This window comes from Patagioenas fasciata, chromosome 2, assembly GCF_037038585.1.
Source record: "Patagioenas fasciata isolate bPatFas1 chromosome 2, bPatFas1.hap1, whole genome shotgun sequence".
NCBI classification, from domain to species: domain Eukaryota; kingdom Metazoa; phylum Chordata; class Aves; order Columbiformes; family Columbidae; genus Patagioenas; species Patagioenas fasciata.
This window is the reverse complement of record NC_092521.1, coordinates 158,371,847-158,390,619: the sequence shown is the minus strand read 5'-3', so window position 1 is coordinate 158,390,619 and position 18,773 is coordinate 158,371,847. Positions and strand designations below refer to the sequence as shown.

The window sequence follows — 18,773 nt, the reverse complement described above, 5'->3', positions numbered from 1 at the left end:
CAGGAAACACGCACTGTCAAGTGAAGATCCTGGAAGTGTAAAGGCAGTCAACATTCATTTGAAACTAGCTGGTTTTTTAAGGTACAAAATTTTCACCTCAGGGAGTATATTTTAATTTCAACAAGTGTTCTGGGCCACTTGATGCAGCTATGATGCAGCTACCCCAGATTTACTGTGTTATAACCAAGAGATTTTTCTTTTCAAACTTAGTTGAGTATTAAAGCACCTGTTTTACTTCTGGGCATTGCATAAAGGGACCAGTGCAGCCAGTGTTCAGGTACTAACAAACCGTGTCAGAGTTGTAAGTATTCCTTCTGTATGCAGGAAAGGCAGCGTTGGTCTGTGTTGCATAACACAGATTTCTGTGGAAGCTGCTCTGCATAGAACAGCTACAGCACTTCTAGCAGTTTTTTCACAGTCCTGTGTTTTCTTTTGTGTAGAAAGTAAATGAAGGAAAGTACAGGAGTTATGAGGAGTTCAAAGCAGATGCTCAGCTGCTCCTACACAACACAGTGATTTTCTATGGAGGTAAAGTACTGCATTTACTGCTTGCTTTATTTGATTTATCTTTATCTGTAGGAAACTCACTGCTTCAGGATTGCATCTGGTATTCATAATCTTAAGTGTGGATGAGGTCATTTGAGAGCCCTTAAAAATCAAAGTAAGCTGTAAGAGGACTTTGCAGGGTCTTTTCTAGACCACCTACTATGTAACTATTTTCATATTCTCTGACTGAACTTGTTAGTGGGAATTGGTACGTTTGCTATCCTGTTTTATCTGCAGCCTAAGTCATAAGTCAGATATACTGCAGATTTCTGCCAGTATACATGTGGTGTTCTAGGGTGGAAAGAAGTCTGATCTCTGATGTGCTTTGTCAGCAGAAATATGTATTATAGACACATATTTTTCACTCATGGGCTATATCAGCCATATTGTGACAGCAAATCCAGCTACATCCACACTAGGAGTGTCCTGCTGGTGCAGTGTGTGGAGGTACAGACATCAGACAAGCTGCCAGCCACGGGGGAAGTAAAAAGTGAGTGTTTGATATGGCGGGACAGTCTGATTGGAAGTGGAAAAACACCACCACTATGTCCAGAAGCCATAGCCAGGTGCTGCAGAGCCATCCTCTGAGGAAGGACATGGTTCTCCCCGCAGACATGGTTCACATCAGGGAGACTGGGAGGAGACTGGGACCTATCTGCAGCATCAGAAGATTCACACTGGTTTTGGTAGGGAGAGATGTGAATGTGCTAATAGAGAAATACAGAGGTATAAAGAAAGGCAAACACATAGTGATAAATGGTCGGTGAAGCATTACTCTGAGCAGAAATACTTACGTGATTGTACCTGTGTTCCTATCAAGTGGTGATAGCAGAGAGCTGTGTTTTAGGAAAATTGCAGTGTGTCATTAAGCCACCACCAGAGAAAGAAACAGGATCCATGTTAAGAGCAACTCTGTCTCCCTGCTGCTACTCCCCAGATATGTACTTGTATTGTTCAGTTTAAAAGCTCCCAACAGTATTTTTGCATATGGATACAAAAGAGAAAACAAATATAGAACTGATTGTTAGAAAATTTTAAATGGAAGGGTTATCCAAGTGACTAAATTATGTTTTGTATTCTTAAGCAAGACAATTATAGCATGAAAGTCATAGCAATGACAGCTGCAAATCTTTGTGAGCACTGTGATTATACTGTGATTGTTCATACCATTTATTTTTAATTCATAGCGGACAGTGAACAAGCCGATATAGCAAGGATGCTTTACAAAGACACATGTCATGAAGTAAGTAGTACCAAGGAACCAAGATGTAGACAAGATACTTGATTGCCATTTCAGAATCTAAGGCAATGTTTCTTCATATTATAAAAACAAAAAGGGCGTGAAGTTTGTTATAGATTTCCCCCAAACCTTCTAACAGCTGATTCAGATTTCATTTTTTGTTTTCTGCAAATAGACTGTCATTTGGAGAATACCAATACTCAAATTTTAGTTTTGAAAATAATCTAGTGATACATAATTGGACTAGAAATAATTGTACTTGCTAATATTAATTAAACCTGAGGTGAGATTCCTACCAAATTCTGCAATTTGCATTGGAATATTTCCCAACATTCAGAGGACACCAAAAACTAAAGCAAGAGAAACTGTCACACTTTCTCCGTTTGTACAATTAAATTACTTCTTTCGGAATGTACTCTAAGTATTTGATGAATTTAAGGAACTGTTCTTTGCATTTTAGCTATAATAAATCATTAAGAGTTGAATTAGTCTCCTTCCTCTGCCTTGTTTTTCTAAAGTATGAATAACGTTTCTGCAGGTTGTCTTTCATCCACTCTCATCTCACCTCAGGTTCACACCTCTAGTTTGCACAAACAGTAGTAACTCCACCAAAATAGCAAGCAGGGCTGAAAAATTCAAGTACTTAAGAGAGAGGGATACTACTGCAGTCAGATAAATAGGAATTTTTTGGCTTATTTACCTTTTTTTTTGTTTTTCAGCTGGATGAACTGCAGCTTTGCAAGAACTGTTTCTATTTGTCGAATGCGCGACCTGACAATTGGTTCTGCTATCCTTGTGTATGTTGCTGACACAGATTTTTATTTGTTTGCTTTTCTGTCTAAAAGTTTCGGTGTCATTAATTCATTGAATATTCCATTGCAGTAGACTTGTTTCGAATGCATGTTTAGGAGTCTGTAAGCCTAGGTGCTTTACACAAGTGAAATGTTGATTGAAGTTCAAAGCTGTAACAATATAGGTTATAAAACTTGGTTATCAGCCAGTTACAACAGTCTCACAGGAAAATAGGGAACTTACAGAAATAAAACTTTGCTCGTGGATGAAGCTAAAAAGACAAGTTTAATTTTCCAGCTGCTTAAGATCTCTGTTTCAGATAGACAGTTACACCCTTTTCAGACTTTGTATTTTTTTCTTTGATCCAGGCAATACATCTAACAGGGAAATACGTATCATAAGAAACTAAAATGAAAATAGCACTAGGCATAAATAGCAGCCATATTCTTAAGACACTAGCATAGTATTACAGCAAAATATTTGTGGAAAAGTCAACACTTCATACCCATTAATAAATACAACATTTTTTCCAGATACCTAATCATGAGCTGGTTTGGGCCAAAATGAAAGGCTTTGGGTTTTGGCCAGCCAAAGTCATGCAGAAAGAGGACAATCAAGTTGATGTTCGCTTTTTTGGCCATCACCACCAAAGGTAATTTATTAATTCTGTGGGCTGCTTTTTTACAAACAATACTTAAAAGAATTTATCTCATCTATCATGTTGTAAATCCTGGCTCAGCTAGTTGCCAGCATTAGAAAGATGGAGTACTTTGCCATAATTGTTCCAGAAAATTTAAAACTCAGTTGAAAAAAACCTGAAGTTGCTGGATTCTCTTTCCACAGTTGCCATAGGGATGTTACTTAATGCCATTTTAATTAAAGCAAGCAAGTGAACTTTAGCTGTTACTTCAAATCAGTAGCAAGCTGCTAATCCAGGCCAAGGTGGAAATTGGACAGAAATGTACTATCAGCAGTATTTTCTTTTCTGAGCAGGCAGGTTGTAATTCTGTGTTTTAGTAACATAATGTACATCACAAACGTTGGTGTTTCACTGCTAGAACATTGACGGAGCTCCTGCTGTGAGCCAGTGTGCAATTTTGGAGAATGACTCTACATTGGAAGCGTCACTCTTAGAGATCAGCTTTTACTTCCATCTCTAGTTGTTTGTTCAGCAGTTGGGGAGGATTATAGTAATGTTACCACAGTGGTTGAACTGATTTTTATTTTTTCTTTCTGTTTGATTTATATGCCTAGAATGTAAGGAGAGGAGACGTTTGCAAAATAATTCATGGTTGTTAGGAGGGTGGTGTATTTTGGTGCATCCCAAAAGGGCCTAGACAATTCAGGAACAGAGATTTATGAGGCTGTTTACTTAAATTACTTTCAGTATAACTTGCACAGCGTATAACATGTTTTCATTTGTTCTGTGGTCTACCAAGATTTTCTAATAGCCATAAAATGGGTAAAGGATCTTTATTTGTGTTGCAATCACAGAATTATTTACCTCAAATCTGTTTGCAAATGCAGCTTATCTCATTAGTAGTTTTGGTATTAAATTCAGCCTCAAACTATTTAATAAAGTAACATGGCACTTGTGGGATGAGGTGCTTGCAACTTCATAAATGTGTGCTGATAGAATAGGCAAAATACATTTTACTGTGCTGGACTTGGACGAAAGGCCAAATTCCTGGTTGGTGTAAATCAGCACTGTTTCCTTGACTTCACTGTAAGGAAATTTATACTGTGAGAATCGAGAATCTGGCTGCAGACATTTAATTTGTTACAGTATTTACTCCGTTATGTAGATGTGTGTGGCAGTTGACTCTCTTCAGTGTCCAAGGCTCCTTGGTGTAACCTTTCAAAATGTCAGGAGCTGCCCATCTAGCTCTATGAGGACTCTCTGAAAATATTTAAGAGGACAAAGTACCTTTGCAACCAAGTCACTGCCATGAATTCAGTCCAAAAGAGCCTGACAGACCCCACATGAGTTCAGTCCTGATAGACAGGGGTCCAAACTAAAAAATGGTTCTATTCAAGGTGATGTTTTGGCACATTCCTTGACAGTTTTAGCAAAGAGGTCAAGGGCTAGATCAGATTAACATGTGAACCTTCAATAAAGATGGTTCTGTGTCTGATTCAGGGCATTTAGCAAGAGAGCGGGTAGGAAATGCGGCTGCTCTTGGTGCAGGGGGAGGTTTGTGGCTCACCAAAAATGAAAGAGCCATAGCACCCACAGCTAACGAGTGCTTCTAGTAATGCAAATGTCTAATGGTATGCAGTCCATTTTTTTTTCTTCAAATATATTGAATATACAAAAATTCTGAGTAAAAAGGAATTGTCAGCCATCAGTCACTGTGAAAACTGCTTTTGGAAGTCAGATTTTCAGATCAAGATCCTTCATCTGTATTTAAAGTTTCTGAATCTGCCTGTGCTGTGTATTCGAAAGGGCCTGGATCCCCTCTGAAAACATTCAAGACATCACAGTTAACGTCCATCGGCTGCATGTGAAGCGCAGTATGGGCTGGAAGAAGGCCTGTGACGAGCTGGAACTGCACCAGCGTTTTCTTCGCGAGGGAAGATTCTGGAAATCAAAGAATGAGGATAAAGGAGAAGAGGAGGCAGAGTCAAGTATCTCTTCCACCAGCAATGAGCAGGTGAGTGCTACTGCAATGTTAGCAGTCACGGCAATTTATTAAAGGGTACAAAGATGCTGTATTTTTATTAATCTGCTACTAAATTAGCCTTTTGCTCTGCCTGTGGTTTTGCGGTGACAAGAAGAGGGTTCAAAGGCTCAATTTCCCTATGTTTTGTGGTTCAGGAATAGCAAGAATATAGAGAGTTTTCCTCTTCCCTCCATTTCTTGGATGACCTCTGGGAAGCTTTCAAGTGTTTGTCACCTGCAGCACCTTGATGAGACAGAGCAAGACTTCTAAAGTTAAACAGGAATGTTCAAGTTAAATGTCATGGATATCAGATAGACTGCAGCACTGCCTCCTTGGACTCCCCTCAAGGGACAGCCCTGTGGCTGCTCAGCCTTCTCACAGCTGGACTGTGTTCACTTTGGACTATATTCTGCGTTACAGATCCCTAAGTAACGCCAACCAGGGCATTTTCGGCAAGTCCGACTAAAGTTAGGTGCAAACGTTGCACTTGAGAACCATATGACCAGCAACTGATTCAAGTCATTAAAAATAATTCTGCAAAACAAGAAAAATTATACCGCTTTAACAAAGGTGAAAAGCACGAAGAGCCAAGATAAAAAACTTTGCATTGCCATATGGAAATTCCCTTATCACAGCTGAACCTTGCTAGTCATTCATTGTCCAAGAGGGTGTTACGTATTCACTATTACTGACTTGGCAATAAGATTTTTGTAGCTTGCAGGATGCTTCTCTGTATTTTTGGCAGCCTTTTCTCTGGCAACGTATTTTTTCCTCATTAAAAACCACCATCCTCTCTCTCAGTCTCTGTTTTAAAAAACCAGTGTGTTCTGACCATTTGCACTTTATGTCAAACAGCTCTGTGATCCAATTTGTAGATAAAAACTTAAAGCTTTTAAAACTGGATGTTGCTTTAAGGTGTCATCCCTTATCAAAGTGATTTTAAGCTTTTTTAACCTGGTTTGCTTAGCTAACTACTTGTGACCCCTTTATTTAATGTTGTGTAGCCAGTCATGCAACACTGGATGATGAAACAGGAAAATGGTCACAAATAGTATTTAGGAAAGATAACAGAGGCGTTTTCCCAGTTTTTCAGAAGTGTCAGTCACAGGGTTTAAAGTGTCCATTTGCATATTTTCTATTCCACCCCAGCTGTTCATCTTTCTCCTGGTTATTGCTTATACCCGTTTCACTGGTATCCCAGGTACAGGAGCATAAGCGTGGCCATCGAACTCGATGCTCTGCACTAATCTGCAGTATCCTGCCACGCCAACTAGTACTGGATGCTTAAAAGGCAGGAGTAAGAATTTTACTGTAAGCCAGTGTAAGATAATATACCATCCGCTTAGATCTCACCCTTGTTTCTTGTGCAGGAGATTGGCTTTTATTCTAAAGCACGAAGTTTCATACCCCTTTGAGCATACAGTTATAATCAATTATAGCGAGTCTGGATGATCTTGTTACCTTTACATATATACATTCTCTTTATAACTATTGGGTTTTTTTGTGACTTGCAACAATTATGCCTAATTATGGGTCACTGATAGCAGAAATTTCCTGAAAACAAGTGTTTGAACTTGTATGTGAAATGAAGAAAATAATGGTTAAGGGTGTTTTAACAAATATATATTAAATGTTGGAACAGTATTCAAATTTCTGTTTGCTAAATTAAATAACTGAAAATAATTGAAAATAAAAGGTACATCAGTCGTGTTGCAATGAATGCTACTTTTATGAACTGTTTTTTGAATGACTCAGTATGCTTTTCTTAATGTTCACAGCTGAAGGTTACTCAGGAACCAAGAGCAAAGAAAGGACGACGTAACCAGAGTATGGAACTCAAGAAAGAAGTAAGTAACCTCAGTTACCATGTTTGTGGAGACAGCAAGGTACAAAAAGACTGAAATTGTAATAGACACTTGAGTTTCTGCCGCCTTTTACTGATTTTACAATATTAATATTGCAGATGACAGCGCCATAGCTTGATCCTCCTTGCTAACAAGTGTAATCACACCTGGTAAATGCATGCCAGTGGGCTACTGTGGTAATGTTCTGTGTCATGAATAAATCGACAGCTTACGACATTTTTTTTTTAATGACAAATTCAGGCTAATTAGTAAAGCTATAAACAGCGGAAATTGTAAAGTATTTTGCACGATTGAGAATATTAAGTTTATAAAATGTCGTTTTCACCTTTGTGTGTGGAGTTTCCTTCTTTGTTTATCCACCTTGCACACTGAACGAAGTGGGGGAAACAAACCTGCGCTCGTGTAACCGAGGGATTGTATTATTGTGCTTGTACACAAGGGGGCGGTTGCTGAGACAGCCATGAAGCTTAGCTTTCCTCACTTTTGAGTACTTCTTCCTGGCCTTGTTTCAGCTGCATATTAACACTGAGGAAAAGCTGCACACATGCACAATCCTCGGAAGAGGACTCAGGACTCCGTTCCAGGGGAGGGTTCAGGTATTTTAGTGGTAGAGTTATATGGGATGGCCCTGGTGCCTGAAATACAAACATTGCCACTCCTAATCTCTGGGCACCTGCCTCCCTGTTGTACCTGATAGCGCAGGACCAGCTCTGTGGGCTCCTGCAGTGATGGGGGCAATGAGTGACATACAGTTTGTGCTCCCTGAGGCACAAACTATATTTGAGTGCAGGATAGCGAGGCTACAGTTTAGGATGTCACATCATTTTTATTGTGTTTTCTGTCAAGCAAATGCTGTAATTTGCTTCATATATTTATGTCTTAACATTTGCCTTCTTAGCTCTGCTCTTATATGATCAGTGAGCCAGAAGTCAATCGCAGTGACCTATTGGAGAGTAATTGGTTGCAAAAGGGAATACAGAGTCAGCCTTTTGATTGGTGTGAGCAGTGCCCCATCACGCAGGCAAGCGCAGAGTCCAGTCCTCAGCAAGTCTGGTATTGCAAGGACTGTATGTTTGCCTATACACTGTTAAATGAGCTTTAAAAAAAAGCTAAGTTAAAAAAATAATGTTCATCCGTGTCTTCAGACACTTCAAATACCAATAAGAGTTTGCAAGGATGCTATTTCTATCTGTTCTAAAGAGCAGGAACAATTGGTGTTACAGCGTAATAACACAGGCTGCTAAATTCAGTACAGTACACTCCAGTAACTATGATTTCTTTCTTGATAATTGTGTAATTACAGAAAGCTTCTGTGGCCATCCAAGTCAGTTCTGTATTATTGGAAGAAAGACTTAGATGCTCGTTAGCCTTTCATCTTCAAAGCACCTTTGAAGTACTAATCAATCTTTGCAGCAGTTCTGTAAAACCAGTGGAATACAAGAGGCTCCAGTGGAGCCTGTTGGGCCGGAGTAGGCCCCGTTTGCCAAAATAATTCAGGTACTTTGGTCAGGCAGCTACAGGGAAAACAGTAGGGAGAAAAATATATAGCAACCCTTTAGTAACCCCAAGGGATCTGCAGTGATTCAGCAGAGTCTCCGATGGTGGTGGTACTTTTTGGAAAGCGAGGCTGGTGAGTGTGGCGTACTGATGAGTGCTTCCATCTGCAGGGCTCCTGACGTCAGAAAAGCCCGGCCAAAGAGCCTATGGCTGTCATGCTGGTTTTCCTCAGGGATCCCGTGTCCCATTTGTGCTAAAAGTCATTGACAGGCACCTTTCACATTAATTGTGCTGGCATTAGTCATATAGCATTTTTTCCCCCAGGGGAAGCTGAAAGTTAACTTGTTCTGTTTCGATATCTGGATTACAAGTTTTTTCTTTCTCGGTAGGAGCCAGAACCTGAAACTGAAGCAGTAAGTTCAAGCCAGGAAATTCCCACAATGCCTCAGCCCATTGAAAAAGTCTCAGTCTCAACTCAGACCAAGAAGTTAAGTGCCTCGTCTCCAAAAATGCTGCATCGGAGCACCCAGACCAGTAATGATGGAGTATGTCAGAACATGTGCCATGACAAATACACCAAAATCTTTAATGATTTCAAGGACAGGATGAAAGCCGATCACAAAAGAGAAACTGAGAGAGTTGTGCGAGAGGCAGTGGAAAAGGTAACGCTTGTTGAACCCCACCTACACTCTGGTTTGAGGAGAGAAGTGTGGGGTTTTTTCACATTCTTTTCTAACATTCGCCCTTAAGAAAATGAATTAAAAACCTTTTCAAAGAAAGCACATAAAAATAGTCTCCGTTATTGCTTTTTAGACCATTTCTATACCAACAGGCATTAGTTTAAACAGAAAACTCCTGCTTTTTTGGTTCTTATCCAGTGAAACCAGTTTGTGATCCAAAAATGAAACTAATTGTTCATTCATGAGTATCTGTTTCCAAAGCCTTTGTCTCCATTGTCAAGTGTGGTTGTAATCAATGGCATTGTTTAAATGCTATTCATAAATAATTCTTTTTTTGTCAGTCTCCTGACCCAAACATTTAATGCATTTGCTGAAATTTGTTCAGATTTTCTTATCTGATGATAACCTGTTTAAAATTCAATATCTAAGCCTGAGCTGGTCACTTCTGGCTGGAGAGAGCAGGACAAGTTCGAGGATGATTTGTCTGACCTCTCTGAAATACCTTTCTTAAGAGAAGGTGAATTTCCTTCTGGATGGACCACAGAATGAACCCAGGGAGTTTAAGTGTTAATCCTGTAGGATTAAGACACCAAACTTTGAGATAACTGAGCAAGGGCAAAGGAATCCCACCGACAATGAATACTAAAAGGTACCTCTTACTGCACTCATCACATTCTATTTTGTATTTTCCATTGTGCCCTTGCGTAGATTTATATGCAGTTGTAGCTTTGGAAAAGACAAAAACTTTGTCTAAGGTAAATTGACAAATTTGTAAACTGATCATTGACAAAATATACGTGGAACCTATTTAGCTGTTTTTGTAGAGATAGAATAGAAATACTGTGACATTTTTATTTTGATTGTTTCTTACTGGATGAAGGTTTTGTTATGACTCTAAAGGAGATAACTTTTTGTTTTCTAAATAGAAGAAACTTCTAACTATGGGACCTCCGCCCCCATCAGTAATAGAGATTTAAAGAGTAGAGTTTCAAAGAAGATACTTTTATTCCAATAGCTGTCCATTGACTTGTTTTGCTGACTTTCTTATGGCAGCTGCGTACAGAGATGGAAGAAGAGAAAAGGCAGGCTGTGAATAAAGCTGTGGCCAACGCACAAGGAGAGATGGACAGAAAATGTAAGCAGGTAAAGGAGAAGTGCAAAGAAGAATTTTTAGAAGAAATCAAGAAGCTAGCAGGCCAGCACAAGCAACTGATTTCCCAGACCAAGAAGAAGCAGTGGGTAAGTGTCAAAAATCTATTACAAGGCAATAAATGGACATGTATAATTCATACTGCAGGCCAACCGAAGGTGGTTTCTTCCTTACTTTTAACTGCACCACTCTTTCTCTGGTCTTTCAGCTTTAACATTTTCTCCTTCATATTAACTGCTTTCAAATTTTCTTAACCGCCAAATTTCTAACTGGAAGTTCTGATTACTTTCCATCTTAATTATGTAGTGTTAACAGCACCGTCTTCCTGAGTCTGATCAGATGTTAGTATCAAACCTTTTCTTTCTAAATGCAATTTTTCTCCGTATGAGACATGCTTTGCATTATGTTCACACTCCTTTGATCTAAAGGCCCCAGAGGGTACAATATCTGGCTGTATCAGTTTGGATTCCCCTGCTAATAATGTGATATAATTCCCCTGCTAATAGTGATATACTTTTGGCCTTTTCCTCCCCTGGCTTTTTCTGCAGCTCTTTTATGTTCTTTTATATTTAAGACTTGACTTTCTGAAATAAATTCCTCTCCCTTGTTCATTCCTTAAGCCCAGATCTACAGCACTACCAACAAAAGATGTATTTGTATGCCCTTTAGAAAAGTGAAAACAGACATCTAACTCACCATTCTGTTACATGCTGCAAACTTTTCCCTGTTTTTGTTTGGTTTGTGTCTCGTGTTTTCTTTTTGAGCCAGAAGTGTGTTTTCCCAGAGGTCCATGCAGCATCTACTCAAACATGGCAAGACTGTAATACTGCACTGCTGGCAGGTCCCAGAGGGCAGGTGGATGCTGTTGGGCTGGGGCACAGTGAGCCTGGCACACGTACAAACTTTGCTATTTCTTTGCTAATTTTCATAGAGCGAGGAGATGAAAGCCGTCGTTCAGGAAATCACACTGCAATAGCTATCTGTAACATAGAGGAGGGTGGGTACAAGATTTTCTCCGCGCCTCCTTTGGAGCTTTGATGCTGCCAGGTGCGGCTGAGAAGCTTGCGGGTGCCTTGCACAGGGTGGGCTGAGGGGTGATGGACAGCTGTCATCCCACTGCCACTGCCGCATGGGGACAGCCAGCCCTGGCCCCGTCCCCAGCTCCCGTTTGTCTGCCGCAGGAATGGGCTGTTTGTTTATGTTCAGCCTCATTAGTCCTTGTTCTTACAGATGAAACGACGGTCCCTGCAGAGAAAACTCTGCTCTGTAGAAGAGTGAAATAAATACTAAGGCGAGACAATCGGTTGCTGACTATCACTGTTACGAGTTTGCTTTTTTGTAAAGAGAAGAATTACTTCAAATGCCAGAGCTCCTGTAGAGTCTTCGTTTCAGTTCCTAGCAGAGGTTTTCCTGTGGGTGTTACGACACTGCAGTGATGGGTCTGTGTCAGTCAGAATTCCTCCCGGTCTGCCTGTCTCTGCAGACCAGAGCAGTTATGTAGGTCTCGGACTTGATCAAGTTACTGTGTCTAATGAGTCCCCAGCTGCTGGTGGCTGCCTGCGCGCTCTGCCTGTGGCACTTGAGAGGGAATCGGAATTGCCTTTGCCTGCTGTACAACTGTGTCAAATTAGCTCTCTTCTGTCAAAAGCTAAGAGTGCACGTGTGAACTGTTGCCAGCATTCAGCTGGTACGCAATAACTCAGTCCCAGTAACTTGATTGTGAGTCTGTACTCTTACCTGTAGCTGCTTTTTGGGTTTTTTGAAGGCAAAATTTGTGAAAAAGAGTCCCAGGACTTACTTTCATCTGCTCCCAAGCACCTTTACCATATCCTTTAGCCTAATCAGAGAATGCCCTGGTACCACATCCCTGCATTTTATGATCATGTCCGTAAAGCCTCTTTCCCAGCAAGATGATTAAAGATATAAAGAGCATTTGACAGTCTTACCTATTTCTGTGGCCCCAGACTTATCTGTCAATCACCACCTTAAATGAAGGCATCATCCAGGCAGCTGGTTTGCATGTGGTAGGAGAGGGAGGGAATTGAAAAACACCTTTGCATTGAAGCTGATGGATCCACCTGCCAACACACAGCCTCGGGCAGCTGGAGATGGGCCAATTACACAACTCCCCAGCGGTTTTTCCTTCCGTGGTGCTAATGACAGTCCCTGGTGTGTAGTACAGCTCTTCTATGCTGCTATTATAATGATACCTCCTTACCAAAATCTCATGTAATTAACACACACACTAAGTGACTTTTGGTGGCTTTGCTTTTTAATTAGAAGCAGAGACCTCTGCTTTTGCGTAATGCAGATGTCTAGGCTTGGGAATACAGCTGCTGTTATTCACGCTGCATTTGTCTTTATCTCATACCTAAAAAAGAATCCGTTCAGGACAAAGGGATCATTCTGCTGGTGGTGTACAGGCACATGAGAAGATGCACTCGCAGCCCTCAGGAGCCTAAAGAACACATTTTCTGTTGCTCTAACTGATTACAGTCCCTTTGGCTTAAGCCAGTTTCATTTTTAGACCTCCAGAAAATGTGGGTATAATACAGATACCCCAAGTAAATAGCAAATGAAAGGAAGAAGTGTAAAGGCAGGGATAATGATCATAAGATTTCACAGTCTGATGGCCTCCAGAATACAGGCTAGCGTGCCGGTCATGACAGTGTTTCTTTTTTGATTTCTCCCAGTTCTTTTGTTTGCATAGCAGCCTCGTTTAAATTGGTGCATAGTTCATTTTTCTAGGTAATTTTCAACTTCCATCTCTTTCAATTAAGTTTACATGTGCATTTATTCTAACTTGCAGTAGGTTGTTTTTAAGTGGATGAGCATTGCCCATGATGTGTACTGCCTGAAACAAAACCCCAAGTGACTGATGAAAGTTAGAAAGAGGAAAATACAAAGGAAAGAGGAGGCCTGAGGCCAGCTGGCATTCTGCCTTCTCTGCCACACGTGCTGAGACCAGCTTAGATGATGCTGTTTTCCTTTAAGTGGAGACTTACATCCCACACTTATGGCCAGCATATGTAAAGGAAAGCGCAGGACCCACAGATCACTTGTCCTCTCCTGTCGTAGCTTTTTGCGGTGTCTCCAAGGAAGCTGATGTGAAGCTGTTCTCTGGGCTGAGGCCCAGGCTGTACCTAATGCAGGGACACAGCTGTTTCCTGCACCTTTCCAGAGGATGATCCTAATGGTTCCCACAGGCTTGTGGGCAGCCAGCAACATGAAAAACCAGGAAAAACAGCTCTCCAGAGGACACTTGTTTGAAGACATTTCTACAAATAAACTTCCCTGGAGCTGAGTTATAAAAGGAAAATGGAGAGGTTCCCTTCTCGTGCAGCTAGGGCAGTCACTTTCTTGCTGATGTAAATAAATAGTTATCTGTTTAGCGAATGCAAGTGTTCTTGGATCTCTCTTTTAGTAGTGTGTAGGGTTGCTGTGTTTTTGTTTTGTTTTCAGGCAGCTGGGTTTGTTTGCTTTGTAATTCTGTTTTATTAACAATGCTGTAGCTAGACAGGACGTAAAAAGTAAATTGTGTGTTATTCTGAGGCTTGATAGCAGCCTGCACAGGCTGTGTGGAATCTCCTCTCTGTTCCCCATCATGCAATAAGCATTTCAGACGGGATCCATGAAGATACTCTCTGATTTTGAGCAGACCCAATTCAGAAAGACAAATCTGAGATCCTTAGAACCTGGCTCTCAGGGGTGCTGAGTAGAAGTGGTTCCTTTAGCAGCAGTGCCACCCTATTTTACCAGATTTTGTCAGAGTGATAGTTCAAGACTTTGCTACTCTCCTTTAAGGGGTACAAAACCACCTGGGGACAAGGGCCCATTGCCCATCTGAGTGCTGTACCTCCTTGTTTACCACTTGTAGTGCTGACCAGCGTGTTGTTTCCTTTTCTATTTAGTTCCTCAGAGGCCACAGGGTTATTTTCCAGGTGGGTCTTCCAGCTGCTGGAAAACTGAGGGCATTCTGTGTGTTCTGGGGTGGAAATCCTCTTTGCTGCAGCGCTCCCCAGAGCCAAGTGTTTCTGCAGAAATCACGGGCTGTGCAGCATCTCTTTCTTTCAGGGGTTTTGTGCTGTCCTGGCAGGCGTGACCAAGGACAAGAGCCCCTGTAGCCACCCTGTGTACAACAGGCCTTCTCTGGTCTCTGGAAGACTTGAAGGAAAACGCACTTTCTTGCTCTTCTCAGTATCACTGATGTAGCACTTGGTTTTCTTGTCACGAGATGGCAGCGCTGTCTGGCTGTCAGCAAACCCCAGTGACAGCAGCTGTTCTGCACACCTGCCCGAAATTGGCTGTAAAAACCACTTGGTAACGAATTATTTTCTTCTCCGATGATGTTATTGTGACTTTTGAGATTTTCCTAGCCCAAAAGGATCTTCCCCAGCAACCTCTGACCACATCAGGCTTAGAAAGAAGCCTCAGAAATGCCCATTTTCAAGCTTGTCCAGAAGCTGTTCACGCCAGAAGAGCCTGTTGATTTATCGTAGCTTTTAAGCCATAGATCAGGCTGCTGTTATACAAATGTAGGGGAAAAGATGGTTCCTGTGCCGTGTGGCTGAAAAACATCAGTCCACTGTGTTGTACAGATTTAACTAAAGATCGCCGCTTTACTTGGTGGAAAATGCCCTCCTGGCTCTGGATGCCCCAAGGGTAAATCAAAGTGAAGCTGTGCTGGAGCTTCCAGGAGAGGGGAGAAGCTTGGTAAGGAGGGATCCTGCCGGGGGGGTAACCTCGTCTCCTTTGTTCTCCCCAGTGCTACAACTGTGAGGAGGAGGCCATGTACCACTGCTGCTGGAACACATCCTACTGCTCCATCAAGTGTCAGCAGGAGCACTGGCACGCCGAACATAAACGTACCTGCCGCAGGAAAAGATGAGAGAGTCGCTCTTCCCCTAGAAAACCACCCCGATGATTGCTATTCTCAGACACAGCGGTTTTTGTTTCCAAGAAGCCAAAATTGTTTAGAATTTGCTTCCCATTTTGCACCAGCCTTTAAACACTTTTCGTAAAAGAAATTTTGCACAGCAACTTCAAGCTTCTGTTTAAAGCTCCTCCAAAATTTTGTCTGTGAAATGAATTTAACATCCGTGGGAGCAGGTTACTTTAAATAATTTTAAACTAGAGGATTTGTTGCATTTTCAGCAAATTTTAAAACATTTTTAGGTTTTACAGAGATTTTAACCTTTAAAAGCTGCAGATCTAAAAATTGAAAAAAAATCATGCAAGTTTAACAGAAGGAACATTTAAAAACTAGATCTGAATGTAAGGAATATAGAACTGTTTCAGAAAAACGAAGCATACTACCTTGATGTAACATTTATTTCTTAACCTTGTTGAGCTGGTTTTGTTCAGCTTAATTTTACTGTTTAAAGGCATTATCTATTGGTTATACCAGTGGGTACATGATTGAATTTAGGGAACAGGGTTGACACGGCAGGTGCTAGTCCTGCGTATTTTTTCTTAAATATTTCCCAACTGTGTTTTATTTTCATTATTTCTTTTCAATATATAACTTTTATAACAAAATACTAGCTTTGATCTTGTAGTTTGAAATCACAGGGAACTGGGGTTGTCTTTTACTGAGCTGGATCTTAGACAAAAATGAATATTTAAATTTTGAAGTTTGCACATTTCATCTTTGTCCTGACATGAGTGCTTGTAACAAGAATAAGAAAAGCCAAAAAAAAACAATGAAAAAACCCAACTACCTTTATTCACATGCGGAATTACGAGGCATACCAATTTTTTTGCGCCCCCTTCAGCCTCCCCAATCCAACCGTTTGATCTGGTGTCACCTGGTCCATTGTAACTTGATAAAAAGGAGAAAAAGCACTTAAGTTTCACAGAAGCCGTTATGTTTGTAGTAATGGGTCATTGCCTACTAATGAGCTCCATCACTGTACTCAGAATGAAGAATAATGCATGTTAATTTTCTTGTATTAAAGATGCCGTGATTTGTAAAAAGTCTGTATTTTGCCGAATGTCTGGATTAAGAAGCATTACCAATAGGAATGGATCGATAGTTGAAAAATGAGTTTCTTTTTGTTTGTTTTATATATAGATATATGAATTGCATCCATGTTCAGAGACAATTTTTTAAATAGATGTAAAGCTTACTTAAATAGCTTTTCTTTTGAAGTGTCTCCACATTTTAGTTTTTTTCAAAGATTGGTCTTAGACTCAGTCATGCTCCCATTCATCATCCAGCTATTTTTTGAGAAGTTAGAGGAATAATTTGTAAATATTTATTTAGATCTTTGATATTTATTGAAAGCAATTACATGATGGAACGATGGAAGCTGAAGAATCAGGAGGGAAGCCTTTAAAAAAGTTTTCTCTAGAATTTGTCAGGGTCATTATCAAGACAAAAATATAACTAAGACTTCTGTGAACTACCACTGAAATCCTGATCTTTTTTACGTACAGTGGTGATTTAAGTTAATTGACTAGATACTGCCAAATAATGCCCAATATGTTGCAGAAATTAAGTGGTAAGTTGATTGGAAAACATAGCGAGTAGATGGTAACTTGTATTACCACAGCTACATTATTGCCTGATAAATGTGTAATTAACTTTTGTCGCCTCTGTGTTGTGACTGTAAAACACTTCACAACTAAAACTCAATCTTGTTCGATTACTTTACAAGTTCCAAAACTTCGATCCACCCCTATGAAAGCAAGTTATTGTGGAAATATTTTTGGTGTAAAATCATTCCAGAATATGTAATATTTAACTGATAGCTGCATGAAAGTAAGATTCGTGTTACTTTGGCTTTTTTGTCTCTGTTGACACGGTTGCACATTTCCAAGTTACTACAGCGTGAAAACTGTGTGTTTTAAAGAAAAAAAAAAAAAAGAAAAAAACACAAAAAAAAAGATTGTGGCCTGGTTTTGTATAAGTTTTAGGTAAAATTACAATTGATTGTTTTAGGAATCATGATTTAAAATTAATTTTTCTGCAAATCATAAAGCTATATTAAAGTGTTGAGCTTAGCCACTATGCACATTGTAATTATTCATTGTGGCTGTCCAGTTTATGATGCATTCTGGCATTTTGTAAGCTGCTCTGACTAGCAATATATAGAGTCATTTAATGTGTTAACATTGGTTAATAAATGTATTTAAAAAAAAAAAACAACTCACTGCGAGTGTTGGTGTTGACTTGGCCAGTTGTCCTCCCATTGGCTGCTGGTGTCACTTGTCCTCACTGAGGGACAGGGCTGGGGGGGCACCTGGTTCCGTGCAAGGCCTTGAGCATCCAGCACGGCTCTCGGCACCAAAAGTGAATATTTCAGCCCATTCCGGGCCAGCAGCCTCTGAGGGTTGTGGCCGTCATCTTTGGGATTTAATACTGGATCCTGCACTGCTGGCACCAGGGTGGGACTTGCAGCCCCTTAAGAATCATAGAATAGTTTGGGTTGGAAGAGACCTTCAAGGCTCATCTCGTCCAACCCCCTGCAATGAGCAGGGACATCTTCACCAGCTCAGGTTGCTCAGAGCCCCGTCCAGCCTGGCCTGGGATGTCTCCAGGGATGGGGCATCCACCACCTCTCTGTGCAACCTGGGTCAGGGTTTCACCAGCCTCGGTGTAAAAATTTCTTCCTCATGTCTAACCTGAATTTCCCCTCTTTTACTTTAAAACCATCACCCCTTTTCCTCTCGTAACTGGCTCTGCTAAAAAGTCTGACCCATCTTTTTTACAGGCCCCTTTAAAGCACTGAATTGGTTTCTCTGTGGCAATTAAGAATTTCCCTGTGGGAACTGAGACCTGGCAAGAAACTTGTCCTGAGGCTGGGCGGGGAGGGTTAAATATTTAAAGATCCCTCAAAAACTCTTTTTTTCTTAGTTTGCTATCCAAACTTTTCTGTGCTCACATGAGTCAAAGTATTTTACCTGAGCGTGCAAATTTTATTCATTCTTCTTGATGCAACTCAATTAAATACAAATAACCAGCACAGCACATGGATTGCAAATGAATTACTTATCCTATTTATAATTATTATTATTATATGATTTTTAACTCTGGCTATTAGTTTATTTTACTGAGGACAAGCAGTGGTTTCTTCCTCCTGCTTCCTTTAGGGGGAGTGAGCTGCCCAGCTCAGGGCTTCTTTGCTTTTCCAGATCTTAAATGACCGAGTATGTGAAATATGTTTGGGATTTGTTAGCGGTAGTTAGGGGCTACCCAGCCAATTTTAGCCTCACCGAGTGAGAGCACATATGCGATCTGTGCATATGTTTTCATAAATCAAATTGGGAGGGGAAGGGGGTATCAGAACCAGAAACGCCCTTCTTGTGTTGTTTCATGTGAAGGGAATTGAATTGCAA

General features: G+C 40.6%; 1 protein-coding gene across 6 annotated transcripts in view; it reads left to right on the top strand.

Moving 5' to 3' along the window:
- The window catches only part of ZMYND11 (zinc finger MYND-type containing 11), a 108,201-nt gene extending 90,618 nt beyond the window's left edge, over window positions 1–17,583 (top strand). For all 6 annotated transcript variants that reach the window (XM_071805309.1, XM_065831973.2, XM_065831972.2 and 3 more), the window contains 9 exons: window positions 441–528; window positions 1,734–1,789; window positions 2,506–2,583; window positions 3,112–3,230; window positions 5,025–5,232; window positions 7,020–7,088; window positions 8,993–9,265; window positions 10,337–10,522; window positions 15,199–17,583. In XM_071805309.1, the coding sequence (XP_071661410.1) occupies window positions 441–528; window positions 1,734–1,789; window positions 2,506–2,583; window positions 3,112–3,230; window positions 5,025–5,232; window positions 7,020–7,088; window positions 8,993–9,265; window positions 10,337–10,522; window positions 15,199–15,321 (1,200 nt within the window). In that variant the 3' untranslated portion in view covers window positions 15,322–17,583. The remainder of the gene's footprint in view (window positions 1–440; window positions 529–1,733; window positions 1,790–2,505; window positions 2,584–3,111; window positions 3,231–5,024; window positions 5,233–7,019; window positions 7,089–8,992; window positions 9,266–10,336; window positions 10,523–15,198) is intronic.
- Window positions 17,584–18,773: the final 1,190 nt, after the last annotated feature.